General features: G+C 48.9%; 1 protein-coding gene across 6 annotated transcripts in view; it reads right to left on the bottom strand.

The window, feature by feature from the left end:
* Positions 1 to 816: 816 nt before the first annotated feature.
* Positions 817 to 23,473, bottom strand: part of CTSB (cathepsin B) — a 28,058-nt gene continuing 5,401 nt past the window's right edge. For 5 of the 6 annotated variants that reach the window (XM_005290676.5, XM_024108493.3, XM_065587480.1 and 2 more), the window contains exons 2-10: positions 12,845 to 12,996; positions 11,699 to 11,784; positions 10,377 to 10,491; positions 9,403 to 9,521; positions 7,905 to 7,990; positions 6,293 to 6,439; positions 4,822 to 4,938; positions 3,752 to 3,880; positions 817 to 2,618 (exon numbers count right to left, since the gene is read on the bottom strand). In XM_005290676.5, the coding sequence (XP_005290733.1) occupies positions 2,521 to 2,618; positions 3,752 to 3,880; positions 4,822 to 4,938; positions 6,293 to 6,439; positions 7,905 to 7,990; positions 9,403 to 9,521; positions 10,377 to 10,491; positions 11,699 to 11,784; positions 12,845 to 12,970 (1,023 nt within the window). In that variant the 5' untranslated portion in view covers positions 12,971 to 12,996 and the 3' untranslated portion in view covers positions 817 to 2,520. Of the gene's footprint in view, positions 2,619 to 3,751; positions 3,881 to 4,821; positions 4,939 to 6,292; positions 6,440 to 7,904; positions 7,991 to 9,402; positions 9,522 to 10,376; positions 10,492 to 11,698; positions 11,785 to 12,844; positions 12,997 to 22,499; positions 22,646 to 23,473 lie in introns of those variants that run through there. The other variant, XM_065587479.1, reaches the window with a different exon arrangement.

Consider the following 23,473-nt stretch of genomic DNA (forward strand, 5'->3'; position numbering starts at 1 on the left):
ACTGTGCTTGTTAAAACCATGAGGCAGCTGCTGGGCTAGTGAAGAACAAGTTGTGCACTGATAGGTGCTGCTTTCTTCAGTCCTGAGCTGTTGTACATCACTACCCTGGGCCATGCATTTAAAGAGGGGGAGAGGGATCTGTTATGGGGGGAGAGGGGGTTAGTGCCAGTTGCTGATGGTTTCATGCCAGAAGAGTTTAGGAGGTAGGGAAGGATGAGGCAATGCTTAGAGCAGGAGCCTGGGGTTGTACATCTCACTTCAGTTCCATGCTGCACTACAGGCTCTTGGACAACTGTCACTTTAAGCACCTAAAGCCAACAGAGAGGGTTCAACCACCCAATCAGCTGGTGCCTAACCTTGACAGAACCTAAATTCCTGCTGGTGGGTATGCCCAGAACTCCATCAGTCCCTGCTACCCTGCCCCCCATTTCCTAGAGGCTAGTTAGGCACTGCCCCAGCTCATCACAGTGGCTTGGATAAATCCAATTGGCTTACTTCACTCTGACCATGCATTGGAGGGGGATCCTGGCTGCTTAGTTCAAGATTGAGGTATTGCAGTTTAAATCCCCTTGGTGGAGCTCTAGCCCCATGGCTGTGGGAGATGCTGAGGACAAACACTGGAGGTGCTTACTAAAGTAAGAGGGACCACAAGTACCTTACAACTTGCAGAGGGTAGGAGAACTCCCTTGTGAGAGGCATCACCTACCTGCAGAGATGAAATCAGATTTTTTTGCCCATGTTCCACTTCAAGCCTAACCAGCAAGGCCCATTGTGAACTCTCTCCTGTTACTGCCTCCAAGAACACAGTACAAGAGCTTGGAGAAATCTTTTATTGGCACAATTGTTCCACTCAGCTACACTGAAGCCATATTACTATTGGATAAGTGATTACAACAGAAATTAGAGTCCATCTTTAAACACAAAATCCAAGTGTCCTATTCCACAGGTGATTGTGTTACTCACTGCAGGAGCAGGGGATCTCTCCAGTAAGCAAAACCTGCCCTCTGCTTTAAACACCACCCAGGCTCTTCCAGCTTGTTACACCAGCAGCAGTTAACTGAATTAGTGCCACTACCTCCCACCCTCACACCGTTCTTCCTACATCCATCTCCTTTTCCCCTCCTATCCTCAGCTAAAATGTTAGCAGTAACAGGATTCCCTATTTAAAAAAACAATAGGATGGTTGTGTGCAAAAAAGCTGGATTATCAGTCATCGCAAGCATGTGAAGTGAGTTAAGAAATTAGGGCTGATCTACACAGGCAAGTAGCACCACAGGTGTGTGATTTCTAAAGGATTCTAACATGCATTAATTTGTCCATGTAGACCCTGCTGATGCACGCTCAAGGTTCCCCTGGGCACTTTAACCTAGTTCCATTTCTAGGTTTATACACTTTAGAAGTCTCCCCTCTGTAGTGTGCATTCCCCTACCATCCAGACAAGCCTTTAGAGTCATATCGAACCTTCTTCCCCTACCCAGCCTGAATTCAAAGTTGCAGTCACTAAAGCACCATAGGACAGAATTGCCATTGCAGTCGTCAGCCTACTGCCCAAAGTCTGCTTCCAACCCATCTACTGAACCCAGATGAACCACACTCCGAGATAAGCATCTGCCTGGAAGAAGAGAGGTGGCAACCCTGCCCAATTTATTTTATCTGCAAGCCCCACATTGACCTTCGTTTGAACACCACACTTGCTTTAGTTCAGTAAGATGTTCTTAGCATCCATGTGCCAGTGTAACAGGCTGGTTGATCACATCACCCACCACATCTGTAACAAATGGTTGAGGAGCTGAGTGGTTTATTTAAAAAAAAAAAACTAAACAGAACAGCAGAGGAAATATTTATGAAAAGCTTAAGTTGTGGAAGAGCCATGTTCTACTCCATACAGAGCCAGCCCCTGTCAGTATCGTGCCATTAATAGGCTCCCCCCACACTCAGGAAACAAGGTTAGCAAATAAACCTAGGCACGTGCTTTCAGAAGTGCATGTGCAATGTTTACACCGTAGACAAGGGTTCGCACATACCCACTTCTGAGCCATTAGGTCTCTGGGCACACGACAGGGCGGAAGTCAAACTTGGGGACAGCAGCCAGCATCATCTCAGAGATGGAAGAGACCCCCTAGGTCATCCAGTCCTGCCAGCCAGACCATGCAGGTACTTTGGCCTATCCTGTTGTGTTTCCACCCAAGCTTGAACAAGAAGGTTCATTGAACTAGGCTGGTAAAAGCCAGAGTTTCTCAGTCACCCCAATATTGTGGTGAGTGATTAGCTATGTCACTACTAGCCCGGTCCTTTGAGAAGGGAAGCAGAGCGCTCCAGTAGAAAAGGCAGCTAGCGCATCGATACAGAAACCACCGCCTTCATCCCCATCACACAACTAAACAAGATAAAAGGCTTTAAGAAGTAGCTTCAACCATAGTCTCAAGAGTGCAGGCTCTGTGCCCAGCCTGCTCCTGGATATAAGAAACAGAGGCGTGATTATTTGTAGTTTGATCTCTTCAGTTGCACCCAAGCCAGGGGTTAGATCCTCTTCCAGTACAGTTCTGTTTTGGGGATGCCAGCCACTATCTCGGATTCAATGCCGCAGTGGTCCTGCCCTCGGAGGATTTTAAAGAAACCTGGAGAGGGTTTAAAGAGAAAGTCACTAATCCCACATGGGAGAGAGAAAAAAAAAGTCACTCACAACCTAGGGCATTCTTACTTTCCAGACCGGCATGATGGCTCGAGTTCCTTCTAGGCATGAGAGCCCCAGGCACTCCTCTAGACTTGTTAGATGACTGCACTTCTGCTGAGGCTCCCTGTTACACCTAATTACAACATCTGTGTAAAGACTCCCAAGTCAAGCCAGATGAGGTCCTTTTATTATTCTTATGAGGGCCATAGAGTGCCTCAACCATTGGATTTATCCCCTCCCCACTCCTGGAGGGAGCTCTGACAGAGGGAACTAAGGCACAGGGTAGAGAATGACTTGGCCCAGGATCACACAGGGAGTTTGGTTAAGCCAGGAACTGACCCTCTGAACCCCCTGCCCAGTGAACTACCCAATACACCACCCTTCCCTTCCCCAGCAGAGTTGCTTCAGCCACCGTTTCTCCTCTCTGGTGTCAGTCACACAATTAAGAGCACGAAGGCTACTGATCAGCTACTTTCATCTCATCTCGCCCCCTGGTCTGAAGCCATGGGGCAGGTAAGGCTCACCAAAACCCAAACGACTTCCCGTGGGTCCAAAATGCCACTGGGAGGAACTTCCTAGCTGACCGTGGGCAGGTCCCTTTCTGTCTCAGTTCCCCCTCAGACTGGAAGAGAAGGCTTCCCTGTTTCAAAGGGGTGTTGCAAGGACAGATGGGAGATGCTCTGAGCACCAGGGTGAGGAAAAGCCATAGAAAAGCCTACACAGGCAGGCTCAGTCAGTATCTGGAGAGCCCTGCCGGAGACACCCAATCACTCATGTCCTACAGGGTCATACAACCAGATCAGCAGCACTGCATGAAATGCCCACTGCACAAGCTCATGGACTGTGCAGCGTTTAGCTCCAGGCTCTGCCAGCTAGGTCAGTACTTTCCTGCTAAACATACAGAATCTGGCTATTCCGACCCAGCCTGCTAGAAGGAAGAGAGGGTCTTCTCTAAACTCCTGCTTCCTCTGAGAGCTCCAGTTATACCACGGTTTAAAGATAGGGAGATTAACCCGCTAGAAAGAAAAAACAAATCCACCATTCTGGTCTGCTCCAAAGTACATCCCGGCTGCTTACCATTGTCACCCCAGTCAGTGTTCCAGGAGTTTGCAGCCAGCCAGTAGGGGGTGCCATTTTCTACACCCCAGCCAAGGATTCTGATCGCATGGCCACCAACCTCTCCTCCGGAGACATGCTGGTAAACACCTGCAGGGGGTGATACGAAACAAGGAGATCCTAGTCAAAGGCCCCAGTTTTCCTATCATGGACTCCACTTAGGGGGACTTAAATTAATGAAATGACATCAGTTCTATTTCAAATTCTTATGGTATCACCAAGAGATGAAGAAAGCACAAATGAGGGGGGAGATTTACATTTAACTTCAGCAACCAACGGACATTTTTGGGAAAGGCAATCTTAATTCAAACACACACCTGAAGTTATGAAAGTTTTCTCAATACAAAACCAGAGATGACTTTCCTAGTATTGCCAAACTCCAGAAAGGCCTTAGGGCTTTGTGTGTCCTTTACACACTGCCCAGCCAAGTCTCAAAGAAAGCACCAGCAAACCCTCAATTCATGTTCGAAGATGACTGGGGGGCAGGGGGAGGAAGAATTATTCTAGAGGCAGCATAGTCTTGGGAGTCATGATCTCAGTGCCCACTTTGGGCACTAACTCACTGGGTGCCCTCAGGCAAGGCACTTGGTCACTCTTTTGAAGATACTGACCTGTTTTGGGTGCCTGACTTGGGCCTGGTTTTCAGAGGTGCCAAGCATCCATGACTCCCATAGGGATTAGCAGCTATGGCTGAAAGCCTCTGGAAGTTGTGTCCAAGTTCTCACGTTAAGCACTCAAAAATCAAAGGCTGCCCTTTAAAATTTGGCTAAACCTCTGCCCGAGTTTCCCCAAATACATGATAAGCTACAATGATGAGGGCCAGGCATGTACCCAAACAATAGTATGTGCCTTACCCAGTGTGAAGTGTCACACTTGCCCAGCATGTTGATTTTAAAGTCCAAGAGAGGGTGCTTGTGATCAGTCTGACATTCCTCCTAACACAACCCAGAGAACTTCACCCAGCGACACTCACCCCCTGTCTGTGAAGCATTTGCTCAGCTAACACGCCAAGGCCTGGTTGTAATGCTTACCAGACTTGTACATGAGGAAGTCTTCATACACGGCAAATGCTCCCTCTACTGGGCCATTCTTGTAGATCTCAGCCTTTATCTCCTCCTCGCTGGAAGGGACGTTGTAAGATGTAGCGCCTGCCGAGCAGAAGCAGATATACCTCAGCAGAAGTTGTGGGCACCTACATCAACCCACCCAGACCCAGTGCAAGCTGCAGCAGTTAGCCTCTAGTAGCTTCCCTGGGAGCCAGTCTGCTCTGAGGTCCATGCGGGACCCTGCCCTTGAGGCGTGAGTGTACTCCTGAGCACTGGAGGATGTGAAATTAGAAGCCACTCATTGACTTTGCTCCCAGTCAAAAACAAAACAAAAAGGAGGACAATGGTCAGACTGGTTGAGCCACGCTTCACTACCCCTCGTGGCAGGGGACGAGTTTCCTCCATCTTACAGATTTAACTTTCCTGCCTAGTAAAGGAAAGCTGCAGTCTGGTCTAGCAGGAGAGGGCTCACCATACAGCATCATGTCACTCGAGATCCCGATTTGCCAGTGCAGTTTACAGACACTTATGAGATGTTGGCTATTGGGCTTTTTTGCAGGGATGCAGCTAGACAGAACCTCCTGCAAAACCTAGCGTGCCCAGTACAAGTGAGAGCAGAACGTGCCTCAGTTTCACCATCTGGCTAAGCCCGAGTACAGGGACACACATGGAGAGTTCAGGGAACTTCCAATATGGGGTTCACTCTGGCACCGACTAACCTCAGCTGACAAACAACAAACCCCTTCTGTGTTTTAATCCAGCTGGGGAAGGAGGATTCAAGGCAAGAGGTCCTTGGGAATGTGAATATCCCAGGAATAGATACCTCCCCAGAGCCAGTGGAAGTTTTGCCAGAGGGCCCTCCGCGCTGGGTTCTAGACCTGCACAGCACAGCTAGGGCACTATTGGGGCTTGGTCCGGTGCCTGCGGACGTCAGACGCAGAGCTCCGGAGCGCAGTGCCCGTGCACTCTGAATGGCTCTCCCGTGAAGGGATGCAATAGAGGGCTCCCGTGCGGTTCCTCTTCTCTCAGCAGGGGCACGTTTTTACTGTGGTTCTAAGCGCAGTCACCTGTCCACCCACAGCCAGAGGGTCTCACGCTGGTCTGGGGACACTAGCTGTTGGCCCATGGGGCGCTGGCTCTTGTTTCTAGCTGCCGCAGCACATTAAAAAGCAACAGCTCAAACTACACTGGACACCCAAGTGCCGTGGTTGCCAGAGGGACATTCCACCTCTGCACCGGAAGGCCGGTGGGTGCGACACACACTTTCCATTAAGGTATCAGCCATGCTAGGGGCTGAGTCCTCCTGTTCACGTAATGCTCACAACTCCCGGCGACAGGCTATGAGCCAAGGCCACGGCACTGACCCAGCACAGGCAGGCCCTTAGGCCTTTCGGAATCTAAAGGCAAGAGAAGGGCACTGGTCTAGTGCAGGCCAGGGCAAGTGGCTTCCTCTTACCAAAGTGTTTGTCACTCTCATATGAAGGCGAGTAGCCTGCTTCACAGTGTCTGTCGCACCTCGGGGTGTCCCCTTGCTCCCCAGTGCACGAGGGTCGTGACCCATTGACGTGGTGCTCGCATGGAGGGATGGAGTATGGTCTGCAGCCTGTTGGGTTAGACAGAAGAGGTCAGACAGCTTCTCCCCCACCAACCTCTTTCAGAGGCTGCTCTCCCAGAGTGCTGCAGGGCCCCACGTACCCCACCACTCCACAGCCCCTTGCCCCAACGCTCTCGAATCCCTAAGTGTAAAGTGATGCGGGGATATCTTCCAGAGTCCGCCTGAAACAGCTCCCTCTGCAGACACGTAACCTACCCATGCATCTCAGGGTGTTAACTCTGAAACCTAATGATAAACCAAGTCACATCTCTGATACCTCCCCTGCTGATGGATAGAAATGAACAGCCAGCAAATGCACTCCGCCCACATTCTCAAACAACCTCCTTTATGCCTCCCTAGGGCCAAGCATCCCCAACCCAGTTACTAGCGCTTCCATCCCCTCTCCCTCAGTACAAGAGTCTGCAGCATTATCAAACATGACACAAATATTAGCATGACAGCTGATGTATTAGCTTTCATAATTCAAATGTTTAACTCTGCTGCAGAGATCCCAGCCAGCTGCAGAATCCAGGGACCTTAGGAATTTAGGTCCAGTTTACCATGGGGGTCTGGCAATTATGCACCACAAACCTTCCAGTGCGTGGGGAAGAGAATGACTCATGGCGACTTGCCTGTGCTACCCTAAGAGACACGTCTCTGTTAAAGCCAAACCTTCCACCCCTACATTCCTTACATCAGAGCCAGTCGTCGTCTCTAAAAGACGAACTAGTAGTTGGTCCCTAGCGAGACAGAGCTAGAGCTGCCCTGCCCTCGTTTATGAATGCTGCGGCTGTGTTGTAAGGATGCTTGCTGTGTGCATATATGCGGCGCGATTGTCTGATAATGCGAAGAGGAAGGAAGGGTGGGTGTCAGTGTGTACATGTATCCTTTCCAGTACGCTTTAAAAAACAAACACTAGCGCTGCCTCCAACATCCTGCCGAGCTCTAACAGGCAGCAAAGCCAAGCTCGGGAAAGAGAGAGAGAAAGCCTCTGGCTACATTTAAAAGTTAGTCCCTCAAGGGCAGAGGGAGAGAGCCAAGCTGAACCCAGACCTTGAGGGGTGGGAGTAAGACCAACAGGTCTAGGTAAGACAGACACCTTCTGGTTTAAAAACTCTTCTCTTATGCTTGGTTCAGTGGCTACACAAACAATATTTGGGTTTTCAAGATGGTTGTTTCGGGTCACTGTGCTCACCATAGGTCACAAAGGGAAGAACCACTGGGGCAAAGGGCTGCTGGGGTAAGCGGGGGTCATGCACAGGGGACTGCAGCCCAGGACCCTGTCTAAGAGCAGGAAGATTGTGGGATTCTACCCCAAGGAAGGAGAGGGCATAAGGCCTCATGGTTGTTTCAGGGTGTGTGGGTGGGTGCTTTCAGACCAGAGAAAGGGTCAGAGGCTAGCCCTGTAACCGTGACACCCACATAGTCCAACTCCTTTGATTAGCACCAACAGCCTGCATGGCTTCTGGCTTACCCACGTGGGAGTCATAGAGCCCGCCGGACACCAGGCCTTCCTCAGTCCAGTATCCCCACGCTCCAGAAGGATAGCCGCCATTACACCTGCAAGAACCACCACGGGCATGTCAGTCACGAATCCTAGGCACAGCGCTTAGCTTCCACATAGGGCTTTGGGTGAAGGGGTCTGGCACAGCCAGCGGGCCACTTTTGACACAAGCCAGTTCATCTAGCAACGCTCGAGCACATGCACTAGAGAATTCAGATGCTCCGTGAGCATCGAAGCGGATCGCTGATGGTCAGGCTCCCGCTACAATAGAACTGTTACAGCTTGGAGTAGCCAGGTGGGTGAGAGAGTTTATTCCAAGCTTTTTTGCCTCTCTAGATCTCAGTGCTTAAAGGAGGGTAGCAATACATGCTCCTCTTTACAGATGGGGAAACTGAGGCACAGAGGTGAAGGGAAGTGTAACGCTTCAGTTTGTGCATGACGCAAGACAGGGAAATACAGCAACACTGGGGTTAGCACAGGGCCCAGGTGGTCACAGACCCCGAGGCTGCAGACACTTCCGCACATGCTTAACTCAAAGAACAGGAGCGGTCCCCCTGCAGCAAAAGGGAGTCCACACGTGCTCACAGCTAAGACCAGGCACAATCTGCTTGCAGGTCAAGGTTTTACACTAACTCCCTCTCATGCAGGGTCTTCCACCAGCCAGGCAACGGGGAAGCTAATCTGACACCCTGGAGTTTACACAATTTAATATTTCTGCCAACGTTCCAGTCTGGAGAGGAGTCACAGAAAAGCATGGCCGTAACACTGAAGCTTCTAGTCCTAACTCAAAGGGGAGGGTATCAACTCATTCCATTTCTGTCAAAGCCTCAATTTAGGGAGATGGCCTTGAGGTTGCAAGTTAGAGCTAGGACTTTACGCAGCGGTAAGATCTGCAATGACCAGCACTAAGAGGGATCAAAAAAGGTGGGAGGTTTTTTCCCAATACCGCGTTCTTCCAAGGTTCTAACAACCTTGCCACTTGGCAAGTCAGGCTACAGCTGGTTTGAAATCCCCGTGTGCCTGCTTACATGTCAGTACAACACAGAAAGGAGAAGGAACGGCGCTGATACACTAGGGCCAATGGGTCGACACAGTTCAGGGGCACAGTGAGTACCAGAGGATGGAAGGGAGCTAGTTGAACCGGAACATTGCAGAGGTGCGGGGTTTGAGCTGTTTAAGCTGCAGGGAGCACGCATCCAACCACCACGGAGGTTTTGCTGCCATTTGTTTCCCCTCGAGCCCAGAGAGATGCCTGATGAGCATTACCAAAGGTCTTCGGCAGCAGAGCAGAGAACACAAGGTCTCCCTTTTACGCCGTAGGCACTACACAGAACATTCATGTTTATTGATCCTAGACTGGAAAGTCAGGGGGAGGTCAGTGCAGTGTATGGTCTGGCTCATTGGTTTATATTCTGGGCTGGCACAAAGGTCCTACTGACCATTTCTTTGAAGCATGAGAATTGCTCACCCCATCCCACACTTGAAGCCACAACAAGACAGCAGATCTTCCGCCGAGATTTCCACGTTTATCTTGCCGTTGGTGTGCACGCAGACTCTGTCTGAAATGGCCTCCACCGCACCAAACGCCTACAAAACAGGAGGGAAGAGCATCACGTACCCTCCAAGGGAAGGGGAGGGGCTGAGACGTTTGCTACCAAGGGGAGACACAACTGGACCACGCACTAAGGTGGCTCCAGCCCCAAGGGAATTTGTTCCGACAGTGGTGATTGCTGGCTGGGCCGGAGGGGCGTGTGGGCAAGGCTGCACATATTGGGCTGATGGACATTTCAGCCAGTCTGCAAATAGAGCCGTATATCTTTAGAGAGCCAACTGCAGGTGGCTGTTAAATTCACTACTAGGTAATAGCAGCACTATGTCCCTCCTTGACAGGTGGGCCACAGATCACTGCGCAGGGCTATTCCAAGTTGGGAGTTTTTATCAGTGTGTGTCTCAGTCCAGTCGTTTGGAGATAGAGACGCTACCGCAGCCCACGGAGGCTTGGATTCTCTTGGAAATATAAGGCAGCGTAGATCACACACACTCACCTCCCACTACACAGACTGACAGGTCCCCTCCTTTTGAGAGGCATGAGACCTTGCACCCCAGCGGTTATGCCATGGGTTGAGACAGCTTCTCTGCAGTTTAATGGCAAACCCACACATCCCTGGAGTAATTCTGAGCAGCATGTTGTGTGCATGCAGAGCTAATTAAACCACCAGAAACAACAGCAGTGAAGCTGCAATCGCACAGGCGGTGGCCCGAGGTAGCCCTGCCCGCCCAGGACTCTGGGTACAGAGTTGAGTGGCAAGCCCATGCCGCTACAGCTTTCCTGGTATTGTTACTGGAGCTAGCTTTGATCTCACTCGTTCAGGTACATCCACACTGCTGCAACCCCAGCTGACTGCAGGGTAGACCGACCCTCTAGCAGTATGATCCTCTTACCCAGCAAGAGCCGCAGGACCCCTGGTCTCTGATCTCATTAATGGTTGGACAATGCGGCCACTGTTCCCGGGAGTCAAAGCTGTCCGGCAAGTTCACGTCTCCAGCAAACGCTGCCCTGTAACGGAAGGCAGCCGTCCAGGTTACATGGAGGATTAATGTCGTAAGGCCAAGTTCACAGACATGGATTGTTTCTACACTGACTCTCTTTAGAAGAGACCCAAGACAAATGTCGCAAGGTTGAGCAGTTTACATACCCAATGACTAGGTGGGTTCAGGGTAGAGCAGACCCCACCACACTGCTCTGAGCCCAGAGCAGAGGTACGGTGCAGGGGGAAGAGGAAAGTTGTAAGTGTTTCCAGGCCAGGAAACACCTACAACTTTCCTCTTCCCCCTGCACCAGGCCAGGAAACACCTCTCCACTGCTACCCTTCAAAAGAGCCCCAAGTATTACACTCTACAGTACAGCAGAGCCATGTTTATCCGATCTAGTTGGGACCGGGGCCAGATCGGATAATCAAAAACTCGGATAATCCAGAGAACGGGAAGTGCAAGGCTGCAGTGCTACAGTTGAAATGGCCCACTTCTGGATCTGCGTGCGCTGGTTGTTTGGTCAATACAGACAGCAGGATGGTCGGATAAATGGGGTTTTACTGTAGCTCGATTCACAGATCAAGGCCAGAAGGGTCCACTGCCCTTCTCATCTGGCCTGCGGCAAAATAAGGCTGGAAAATTCCACCACGCGATTCCCGCATCCAGGGCCGAGCTAGATGGACATTGGCTGTGTAAATATAAGCAGGGTTCCGAAAGCGCAGGATTGGGTGTCAGGTCTGGGTTCCATTCCCAGCACTTCCAAACTTCGTGCAGGATGCTGGACGAGTCACTTTGCTTCAGTTCTTCCCCAACCCCATGTCTATAAGATACAGGGTGGTGTCTGGGAGCACAGCACAGATCTTCGGATGAAGGAGCTATCGAAGCACACTGCATTATTAAGAGACAGGTGCAGGAAAGGGCGAGGAAAGGTGTGGAAGCGTGGACAGAGGACAGTCCTAAATTGGCCCCAAGTTTGAGTTTCACACATCCTCAAAAAACACTAAATGCTGGCAACTCACGAGTGGGCATTAGCCAAGTTCTGGAGGGAGTTCTGTTCAGTACCCCAGCACGGGATCTCCACAACACGAGGCTCTTGTGCAGGGAAAGGCTGGCAGAGGTACAGTGGAGGGGGAAGAGGAGGATCTGAAGCGTTGTAGGTGTTTCCTGGCCTGGAAACCTCTCCTCTCCAACCCTTCAAAAGCGCCCCAAGTGTTACATCCCACAGCACTCACCTCACTGGCAGTTTGGGCCCATGCAGGAACGTGCCACACAGTTTTTTCACATAACTCATGTCAGTATTGTGGAAATTGTGCCCAGCCTGGGTGGAGAGAGAGAGAGAGAGAGAGAGGCCTGAACCCCAAGACCTGCACCAGCAGTGAGCATCACCAGGCCCTTTCCAAGGAGGAACGCCAAAGCATTTTCAGGGGCAACACCTGCCCCTTAGAGCCTCCCTCTGCCCATTCGTGTGGGTTTTATAGTCACAATTGCCAAGTTTCTGAAGTGACTTTTCCAAGATCACCCAGTGGGAGAGCCAAGAATAGAACCCAAGTCTCAGGTTCCCTACTCCAGTGCTCTATCCATTAGGCAACACAGCCTCCCAAAGGCCACTGGATTTCAGGACAGTGACCAAGAGTAGTTACCATCTGCCATCACACCCACTTTTGGCTGCGACTGCATCAAATCTTGTAAGCCAAAAATAGAGAGACCTGGTCAGCGTTTGGCTGGGTGACTTTCACAGACGACCCAGGGGCTGCAGGAAGTGGGGATAGCAGTTCAGCGAGCCAGTGCCCTAACACAGCGAAAAGAGGCACTGTGCTGCTCCCAGGATGGGAATTCTCAAGCGGCGCCCACGTGCTTAAAGCCCCCCTTCCTGTTTCCCCAAATATACACCAGACCTGGACAAATTCCAGGTGCGCTATTAACATCCTGTTCACCTAACTGGCACTGCCAGCAGGACGTTCGTTATAGGATTCGTCACTTCCTGCTTACGTTGCTGTGGGGCTGTTGAACAGCAGACACAGATCCGAGTTTCTTATACAGTTTGCGAAGTGCTTTGAGATCTTCTGCAAGGAAGAGGTGCTATGTGAAAACGTACATTAACGGCTGCTTAGTGACCTATGCAAGAGGATTTCGGACCCCAGCAAACAGCTGCCAGCAAAATCCAGCCATGGCAGGCAACCTTATGAGAGGCAAAGTTTGCCTAGATACAGCTATCCTCGCTGTGTGAGGTGGTCCCTCGGAGTCAGGGCTGGAGCATGCTTGTGGGGCAGTAATCCCATCCATCCAGGCAGGCACTACCAGCGCACAGGGCCACTGATCTCCATCGGCAACCTGGCCACAGGCCCCGAGCGCACAGGAAAAAAAGCACCACTACTCACCTGCCATGTAGTGTTGAGTTTGTTGATGTAGTTGATCAAATCGTGCGAGAGGGGAGCAAAGTAGGGGACGCTGCGGGCACTCACGAGGGTCACCAGGACACACAGGGCAGACACAGACTGCCACATCTTGGCCACAAAGCAGTACTCGTCACCTGGAAAGAGATCCGCACGTCAATCCACGCCCTGTATCTGCCTAGAGGCACAGCTAACCCCTTCCTAACTGGCATTCTTCCTGGCAAGGACTTGTAGAAACAGATGCCAGCTATTGTTAGGCAGAGCCTGTCATGTGATTACAAGCAGGGTAACACTACATACTCCCCGTGAGCAGAGAAGGATATTGGAGGGAGGAGGCCGATCTGCTTTGGTAGATTCATAGTACCTCCCTGGTTGCCAGAAGGATCACATGCGGAGACCTCCAGAATTGCACCCATTCATTCCTCTTCCCTGCCAACAACTTAAATAAAACTCAGTGCAAAGCTATTCATTTGTTCTATAGAATGCCAAAGGATCTTTGTGAAAGGACTGTCCTGTTTTCAAAGCAAATTAGTTAACAGGATCTACCCTCCTCCTTTATTCCCCCCCCCCCCGAACTTCAATCCCAAACTGCAACCCAAAGTGCTCCTGGCAAATCAGTAGGTGGCGCTCTCCCCTTTGAATCAGTGCCCCAGCAGGATGGGTCAGGGTGCACTGTACTGCTGGAGACTGCCTGAGTCCTGACATTTTGTCAGCATGGCCCTGCCCACACTGGGGAATTTAAGCAGCAGCAGCAGGAAACTTTTGCTAAAACCCCCCTAGCACAGACAGGATTTAAAGGCCTTCTCATGAGAGACGGGGAATCAACCTCTGTGCATCTTAGGAAGCTCAAGCACAATTCCATTGTGCTTACCCAGCATCCCCTCCCCCTCAAGCAACTTTTAACGAGCTACATTATTCTTTGCCTCCTGTGTAGCATTGCTGTGCAGTGGTGAACCTTCTTCTGTTCCACCCCAGAGAGAGCTGCAGTGATCTCAGCTTGGCCTTTTTGGTACCTCACAGGGGTACAAGCAATGCAGAAAAGCTACACCTAACTCCAGAAGAGGGGACAGACAGCAGAGATCATCTCAGACCATGTAGCAACCGTCCCCCAGGTCAGGAAAGGGCATGGCTGATGTAACCCACATGTGCCCCGTGTGGAACTCCGCTGCTCTCTAGTGAGTCACAGATAAAGGTTGATGGGCCTTGACTAAGAGCTGCGTCTTTTAGCATGGGCAACAGAAGCTCGTGCTTTAAGACGCAGAGGTAACCCCTGCTAACCACCAACCCAGGGGCACATTGATAAAATGGACGTAGTGATCAAACCCCCCATTATGGATGGATCAGACCGGCCTTGGACAGAGACTCAGAGGTCTGTCACGTTTTTACCACTTTGGCAATACTTTTCTAGCGCGTCATGTTGGTAAAGTGCGGGCAGCCAGCAAAAGCAAATTCATCCAGGCACTTCAACTGGTTTGCACACAAACACCAAAGCCAGGTATACACCGAAGCGTCCAATTTCAGAAGTGATTCAGGAGCCGACTTCTAATGAGTCCATGCAACTTGAAAATGAAACGTAGGCTCTTAAATCACCCGGGCATTTTTCTAATACAGACAAAAGGTCAAATTTTCAAAAGTTTGCTTTTAAAGACTGATCTAGTTATCTTCATGCAACTTTTCCAATATAGATAAGGCTCCAGATACTCCCTGGCTTGGGTCAGGGGATTTAACTGGCTTAAAACAAAACAAAAATATTCTCCACTGCAAAGAGGAAATGTAAAATGAAGACAAGTGACCTGCATCTTCTCTTTACGGCTTTTTGGTACAACAGAACTTCTGCAAAGCCCCATTCTGAACTCAATCCCAGGGTAGTCAGCAGTGGCTATCGATTCAGTTATGCCCGAGGTCCTAATTCATCCACCCTTCAGGATGGGAAAGGGTGCCAAAGGTGTCAAACCCATGAAGTGACTTCTAACAGGGGTAAGCACCAGTTCTTTGCCGAAACAGAGTGCCTGACTTGAGGTCCCATGCGGTCAGTGGAAATACTCCATCTTCAAATGGGCTTTGAACCGGGCTTTAGAGACTCAGCTATGCTGGGCCAGAACCCCCGTTTGCCGAGCTGTTCGGCAAACCCCGATCCTGGCCCAGGGAAATGCACCTCAAGCCATGTGAGAGCCATTTTAACAAGGGATGAAGAGAGACTGCCAAGTAGCTCCCCATCCGCTAGAGGCCAGATTCCCATCCCAACCAGACAGCAGAGTATCCCAGCCTGAACATGCTTCGAACCCTGCAACTATACACAGCCCTGCACAGACGACAATCAGAAAGCTCTTTGGGGCAAGTACTACGCATAAAGTTGCGTTCACACGGCAATCACACACTCACAGCTAGCCCGTGCCAGCTGACTTGGACTCAAGGGGCTCAGGCTATGAGGCGGTTTACCTGCAGTGTAGACATCTGGGATCAGGTTGCAGCTCGGTTGGACCCTTCCACCTCATAGGGTCTTAGACCCCAGGCTCAAGTCCAAACGTCTATACTGCAATTCAACAGCCCCTTAGCCCGAGCCAGTTGGCATAGGCCAGCTGCAGGTTTTTAATCGTGGTGTAGACACACCCTCATTGGCCTGCCAAGTACCCAATGCCAGTAGCTTTAGCGGTGCTGATGGAGTCCTGTATGCAGAGATCGATTCAAGGGAAGGGCACTCCCTAACCATCGACTACCTCCTCCCACTCAGAGGTAAGATTCCAGACATGTGCCAGCAGGAGCGCCCTGCTTTCGGCCAAAGACTGATCACTATGCAGAGCACACGTCTGGATGATTTTTACTGCTAACGTCATTCTGGCCATTTCCAGAGTTTGCATGTACTTTTTTCTTTGAGGGGGGAAACCACAAGAACTCCCCTGGAAGAAAAGTTTCTGACCTTGTAAATGTTATTTATTTTCAACCTAACCCTTCTTATATCAGCACTTTCAGTGCGACACATCTTGAAATATAGGCGCTGTTTCACAAGAAGTTAGTAGTTTCAGATGCTGTTCCCAGATCCCCTTCTAGTTTGTGGTTTTTAGTCACATTTTCCTGTACGGTTAAGATGTTTCTCTCCCCTGTTGCTTTGTGAGAAGACCTACACAAATCGGGGAAACTGACCAACATGGCAGGGGGGGAGGGGATGGATTGTGAAACTGACACTACACAACACACTGTCAAACTCACAAATATTGACAAGAGAAAAAAATATTCTATTTGCCGCTAGTCACTGTTAGCTCTTGGGAGTTATTTGTAGGAATATTTCAAACACTAGTGTGATTTTTAAACTGTAAACATCCTCTAATTACACATGGCAACCTGATCAACACATAGGCTAGCCCAGGGATCAGCAACCTTTCAGAAGTGATATGCCAAGTCTTCATTTATTCACTCTAATTTAAGGTTTCGCGTGCCAGTAATACATTTTAACGTTTTTAGAAGGTCTCTTTCTATAAGTCTATAATAGATAACTAAACTATTGTTATATGTAAAGTAAATAAGGTTTTTAAAATGTTGAAGAAGCTTCATTTAAAATTAAATTAAAATGCAGAGCCCCCCCGGACTGGTGGCCAGGACCTGGGCAGTGTGAGTGCCACTGAAAATCAGCTCATGTGCCACCTTTGGCACGCGTGCCATGGGTTGCCTACCCCTGGGCTAGTCTGTACTGGCCCTACCCAATGCCCCGAAAGGAGCACTCCTCATCATCCCCTTTTAGATTATGCTGCAGGGGAGAGACGTGCAGGAATTCGACACCCAACCATAGCTCCCAGTAGCCAATAAAGGTGCAACACTTACTTAATTACACTCCCCTGGCGCCTCCTTATACAAAAAGAGTCAAGCCACTGATAGTTACAGGGGGATACTTTGGCCAAATCTTTAATAGATTTCTTAGACGCTATTTCCCCAAACAGTAAGCTTCCATTAATTTAGATCCAAGGTCACCTGACTACAGAGCCCACCAATGCCAACTATAACAAGCCCAAGTCATTCAATGCCTCATCTACATTGTACTTTCCAGATCCCCTTCTCTACTTCAACCGCCTCCTCCTTCCACCAGTCCAGCCTGCAGAAGCAGAGTTGGCTATTGTATAACTAGACTATCCCTTAGCTATTGCATTCAGCATCGCTCGCTAGTGAGAGAGACAGGGCTTATTTCTCCCCACCTCCACTCACCGTTGGGCAAGGGGGTTCCGAAGGCACCGAGAAGCTGCCTCACATGCTAGATCTGCCGCCGCTGCCAACAGAATGGATAAGCATTTCACTGCTTTTATTTTAGCAAAACACATTCAGCAAGCCAGCAATAATATCATTAGGTTTCAGAGTCAACACCTGGGCTGAATCACTAATACCCTGTGCCTCAAGTAGTCATTTATGTCAATGGAAACTAGCGTAACTCACTCTCAAGTAGTTTTACACTCACTCACCACTGACGTAAGTGGCTAGGCCACACAGGGTAACGCTGAATCAGACCCCGAGCGGCTGCAGATCCAAGCGAACCAGCGCTGCATTGAGTCAAATCCCGATGGCTTTAGCCACAAGGGATAGAATCTTATGTAGAATATTAAATTCTGCAGAACCGTAGTCTTCTATGAGGAGTCAGATGAAGACATCCAGCAGGCTGCTCTGGCTCCGAGAGAACGTGTTTAACAGTCTTCTTGGGAGGCAGCGTATGGACAGGCTATCATTTCAGATGTAGGCTACCAGATACTTCTGTTTTGGTGCTGCAGGCTGTAGTGCCATCCTATGGAAGAACCGCTGGATCCGGCAAACTTTTGCCAAATTCTTAGTTGAGAGAGGCACTGTCTGAGGGCCAGATTTTCCAAGGGCTCGGACAGCACAACCTGGACCAGAGTTTCAAGAGCTCCACTCCCATTTTAACAACAAGGAGTCTGGTGGCACCTTAAAGACCAAGATTTATTTGGGCATAAGCTTTCTTCAGATGCTTTAAGTAGTCTTTAAGGTGCCATTGGACTCCTTGCGGTTTTTGTGGATACAGACCAACACAGCTACCCCCTGATACTTGACTCCCATTTTAGGCACTTAATGGAAGTGGCCACATTGTCAAGAGCGCCGATCATCCACCATCTCCCATGCAGAGCTCTTTGGGAAAATCTGGCCCCAAGAGCCCTAAGCAGGCGTGTTAGCCTAAAACTCCGTTCTAATCAAATATTCCCTCTGCAGTCTTGAGCAGGTCACTGAACTGCTACTGTAAGAGGAGGTTGCACGTACTTTCCTACCTCAAAAAGATCAGAATACGTAACTGGCATTTGTCCAGCCTTTAAGATATAAAAGCGCTTTGTAAGTTGTGGGGTTTTGTTTTTAGATAGTGGGGCAACTGGTGGGACTCAAAATCAGCTCTATGGAGTTTCAGGTTTAGTCGACAACACTTTGTTTGTACAAAACCTGAGACAGAGAAGCTTGTGAATTGGTATCGGATTCCACAATCTGAGACACTGAGGTAGAGAGAACGTTGCTCTCCAGTGAGCCAGAACCAAATTGAAAACAAATACACGCTCTCGGTGTTTAAGTTCGGGCCGCAGCCAGAGAGATGTATAGATTTTAAGCAGCCTGATTCTTCTATTGTATTTGTTCAGCGAAGCAATTCAGTACTTTGCACATTTTTTATTTTTATTTTTAAGAGACAGCCCAAGTGTATCAGTGAGTGAGTCTGGCAGGAGAACCTGCTGCTAAGTTTCTCACAAGAATCAAATAGCTGAATGTTCGCTGAAGTCTTCCTGCCAGCTTTCCACACGCTCACCGGGGGCATAAAGATTCTGAAGAGGCTTTAAGTCTGTTCAAGGTGAGAGGCAAAGCAGAAAAGAGGACTCAACTAAGCACCTGTTTCTGTGCCCAATCCCCCGACCCCAGGTGTGGTTGGATTACACACTGAAGTAACTGGTTAGTATTCTGTCCTGCCCCCACCACTTCCTCTTCTCTCCGCCCAGTTTTCTTTTTAGTTGCAGTTGATCAGTTTCTCTTTTACCAGCTGGTATCACACCCTAAAGAGTAGGAAATGCAGAGCCTGGAAGGGTTTCTCCCTTAGATGAAGGATTGTGGGTGTCCCAAGCACAGTGCTATTGAGTCTTGCATGATACAATGCTCAGGACTAGACTGTTCTACAAATACTTACCGTATATACTCTTTCGTTAGCCCATTTGTTTATAAGCTGACCCCCCCCCCCCCCCCAAGATGGATAGGTAAAAATGGCAAAAACTATATGACCCTTTCATAAGCCGAGCCTATAGTTCAGGGCTTGGCAAACTTTGGCTCCCGGCCCAACAGGGTAAGCCGCTGGCAGGCCGGGACTTTAGTTTACCTGGAGTGTCCGCGGACATGGAGCCCCGCAGCTCCCACTGGCCACGGTTTGCCGTTCCCAGCCAATGGGAGCTGCGGGAAGCGGCACGGGCTGAGGGACATGCTGGTTGCCACTTCCCGCAGCTCCCATTGGCTGGGAACGGCAAACCGTGGCCAGTGGGAGCTGCGGGGCTCCACGTCTGCGAACGCTCCAGGTAAACTAAACGTCCTGGCCTGCCAGCGGCTTACCCTGATGGGAGCCAAAGTTTGCCGACCCCTGATCTACAATGACAGTGTATTAGATATTCAATTCAAAGAGCTTAAAATAGTCAACTTTTGATGTAGACCCGCTGATAAGCCGACCCCTGCTCTTTGATGCTTCACTTTTTTACCAAAAACATTCAGCTTATGAACGAGTATATACAGTACTTCTTGGCATGGCTGCAGTGTGTTATCTCCATATTTACAGATAGGGAAACTGAGGCACAGAACAGGTAAGTATCTTCATCAGACTTCAATGCAGACAGGGTCAAGTCAAACAGAAAAGCTAAAACCCCAACAGAGAGCCTTCGGCACTCGAATCAGTCCTATACTTTTTTTTTTTTTTTAAATGGAGATATCCTATCTCCTAGAGCTGGAAGGGACCTTGAAAGGTCATCAAGTCCAGCCCCCTGCCTTCAGTAGGGGGACCAAGTACTGATTTTTCCCCAGATCCCTAAGTGGCCCCCCTCAAGGATTGAACTCCCAACCCTGGGTTTAGCAGGCCAATGCTCAAACCACTGAGCTATCCCTCCCCCCTATCGACTGAACCATCTTTAATCAAGCTGAGCACCTCTGCAGACATCATGCTTTGACCAAGTAAACAGGTAAAGTAGGTTGCACGCAACCCTTATGCAGTTTGCGGATGCTCCTAGCTCAGGCCAAACACAAGCGGAAGCAGAACCCATCTGAGGTTTTACAAACACAAGTCTCATGGCAGCATTTGATTTTCCTGCAAGTTTCTTTCTAACAAAACAGTGTTAGGAGAAAGTGATTGACGGGCTGTTCAACCACTTGCAAGTCCCCGTGCAACTGCGTATGTCCCAGCTCTTGACCCACAAGAGCGAGGATGGGGGGAAGAGAGACAGATCTTGGATAAGAGCATTGAGAGTGCCTAAGTCTCATTTGAAAATGGTATTTAGGCTCCTAAGGGCTGGTCTACACTGGGCGGGGGGTGGGGGGAAGAGGGGAAATCGAGCTAAATTACACAACTTCAGCTGAAGTCGACATACTTAGATCTCGGTGCGTCGACGGGAGACGCTCTCCTGTTGATTCCCCTTGCGCATCTCGTTGAGGTGGAGTACCAGAGTCGACGCCAGAGCAATCGGCAGTCGATTTACCACGTCTATACTAGACACGATAAATCGACCCATGCTGGATTGATCACTACCTGTGGATCTGGCCGATAGTGTAGACAAGCCCTATGTCTTGGTGCTTCTGAACATTTTACCCATTGTCTTAGGGTACATCTTCACTTACCGGAGGGTCCGGCGGCAGGCAATCGATGTTCTGGGATCGATCCCGGAAGTGCTCGCCGTCGACGCCGGTACTCCAGCTTGGCGAGAGGAGTACGCGGCATCGACGGGGGAGCCTCCGTGCCACGTCTGGACCCGCGGTAAGTTCGGACTAAGGTACTCCGAATTCAGCTACATTATTAACGTAGCTGAATTTGCGTACCTTAGTCCGAAGTGGGGACTTAGTGGGGACCAGGCCTTAAGATGGTAAGCTCTATAGGAGATGCTCCCTGCTTTACTATATAGCATCTAGCACAATGCTCCCTGCTTTACTAGCTCTATGAACTACTGTAATACGAATATAGAAGAGTTCCTCCATAGATTTAAACTGTCTAGCTCTTCTGATAGCACAGGTAACCTTTACAATGGAAAACAATGCCCTGATGTCTGATTCTGCAAGGGAGTCAAAGTATAATGCAGAGTTGAGAATTTCGCCACTTGGCTTGAAGGGGGCAAAGTGATAATCTCACATTAAGACACAATTAGGGCCCAGTGGGAGCCACAGATTTAAAAAACCCAGAAACTCTGCAGACACTTCCCCAGCTCTCTCATCCCTGGTCATGAGTTTAATGCGTGTCAGAAGCCTCCAAAGTGGTTATTTCACTTCCAGCTGTGTTAAGGACACTTCAGACATGTGATCAATGGTTTTATTTTGTGTCATACCGTCCAATTTGAAATCTGCCTCTAGGAAGCTGGTCTTTTGAAAACGGGAACAGATACTTGGACCCAGAAACTTGCCTTCAGCTCATGAGACTAGCCCTGTAGTGTTTCCCACCCACATAACCATAGTTCAACTATTTCCCCAACTGACAAGCAGATGCAGAAGGTGCAGACAGATCCATGTCTATTTCCCTTAACTACCCAGTGGAAATGAGAGATCCAATGAAGGCAGCATGTTATGCTGGTGCGATTTAGAGAACTGAAGAATGCATCCCTCCCTCCTGCACTGCTGTACCACTCTGCTTTTGTGGGAGGTAGAGGTATGTCTCATCAATCACTGTAAGACTCAGCCAAAAATGAGCCCAGTTCTCATTTGGAGCTGTTATCACAGCAGCACTAGATGCTGGAGTTTTAACAACTATACACTCAAGCCAATAGCCAGAAACCCTTTCCACATCATAGGGTGGGAGTGGTTAGAGCAGAAACTGGACACCAGGGCTCCCAGGTTCTCTCTCTGCCTCTGACCTGGAGAAGTCACCTCAGTGCTTCAGTTTACCCATCTGTAAGCGCCACAATACTATATCTCACAAGGGCTTAATACTCATAAAATACTTTTATATCCTTGAACAAGAGGTGGAGGCAAATCATTCCGACCTCTGAGCTGTAATAAACCAAAAAGGCTGGTCTGGGATTGTACGTACACAATAACTTGAAAATAAAGTCTGGCATCTCCCTCTAACTATTTCATTTATTCCAAATACTACAAATCTGAACTTTGTCCCTCAGTTAATGCTAGGTTTCAGAGTAGCAGCCGTGTTAGTCTGTATCCACAAAAAGAACAGGAGTACTTGTGGCACCTTAGAGACTAAACAAATTTATTAGAGCATAAGCTTTCGTGGACTACAGTCCACTTCTTCGGATGCATACAGAGTGGAATAAATATTGAGGAGATATATACACACACACACACACATACAGAGAGCATAAACAGGTGGGAGTTGTCTTACCAACTCTGAGAGGCCAATTAAGTAAGAGGAAAAAAAAAAACTTTTGAAGTGATAATCAAGCTAGCCCAGTACAGACAGTTTGATAAGAAGTGTGAGAATACTTACAAGGGGAGATAGATTCAATGTTTGTAATGGCTCAGCCATTCCCAGTCCTTATTCAATCCTTTGTTGATTGTGTCTAGTTTGCATATCAATTCCAGCTCGGCAGTCTCTCGTTGGAGTCTGTTTTTGAAGTTTTTCTGTTGTAATATAGCCACCCGCAGGTCTGTCATTGAATGACCAGACAGGTTATTGAATGACCAGACACTTTAACCTGTCTGGTCATTCAATGACAGACCTGCAGGTGGCTATCTTACAACAGAAAAACTTAAAAAACAGACTCCAACGAGAGACTGCCGAGCTGGAATTGATATGCAAACTAGACACAATCAACAAAGGATTGAATAAGGACTGGGAATGGCTGAGCCATTACAAACATTGAATCTATCTCCCCTTGTAAGTATTCTCACACTTACTATCAAACTGTCTGTACTGGGCTAGCTTGATTATCACTTCAAAAGTTTTTTTTTTTCCCTCTTACTTAATTGGCCTCTCAGAGTTGGTAAGACAACTCCCACCTGTTTATGCTCTCTGTATGTGTGTATATAGATCTCCTCAATACTTATTCCACTCTCTATGCATCCGAAGAAGTGGGCTGTAGTCCACGAAAGCTTATGCTCTAATAAATTTGTTAGTCTCTAAGGTGCCACAAGTACTCCTGTTCTTTTTTCAGTTAATGCTGTTGCATTAGTTACCAATGTTTTTTACATGACACTAAAGCCATGATAAAGCAAACATATACACAAAGAAATATTGCATTGCTTGATGAACTGCCAGCTTAACTTGGTAACTCATAGTGTTATAAAGCAGCTACCAGACCCAATTTATTGTATCCATCGCTGCATTATCACCAAAGGTTAACAGCTTTAAAACTCACATCAGCCATATCTCCTCATCATTCTTTGCGAAACTCCATCTGTTATGGAGGTTAGAAAGTTAGCAAAATACTCTTTGCAAAACCGGATGCCACTCTCAGATCT

Source organism: Chrysemys picta, chromosome 3 (assembly GCF_011386835.1).
Source record: "Chrysemys picta bellii isolate R12L10 chromosome 3, ASM1138683v2, whole genome shotgun sequence".
Taxonomy (NCBI): Eukaryota; Metazoa; Chordata; order Testudines; family Emydidae; genus Chrysemys; species Chrysemys picta.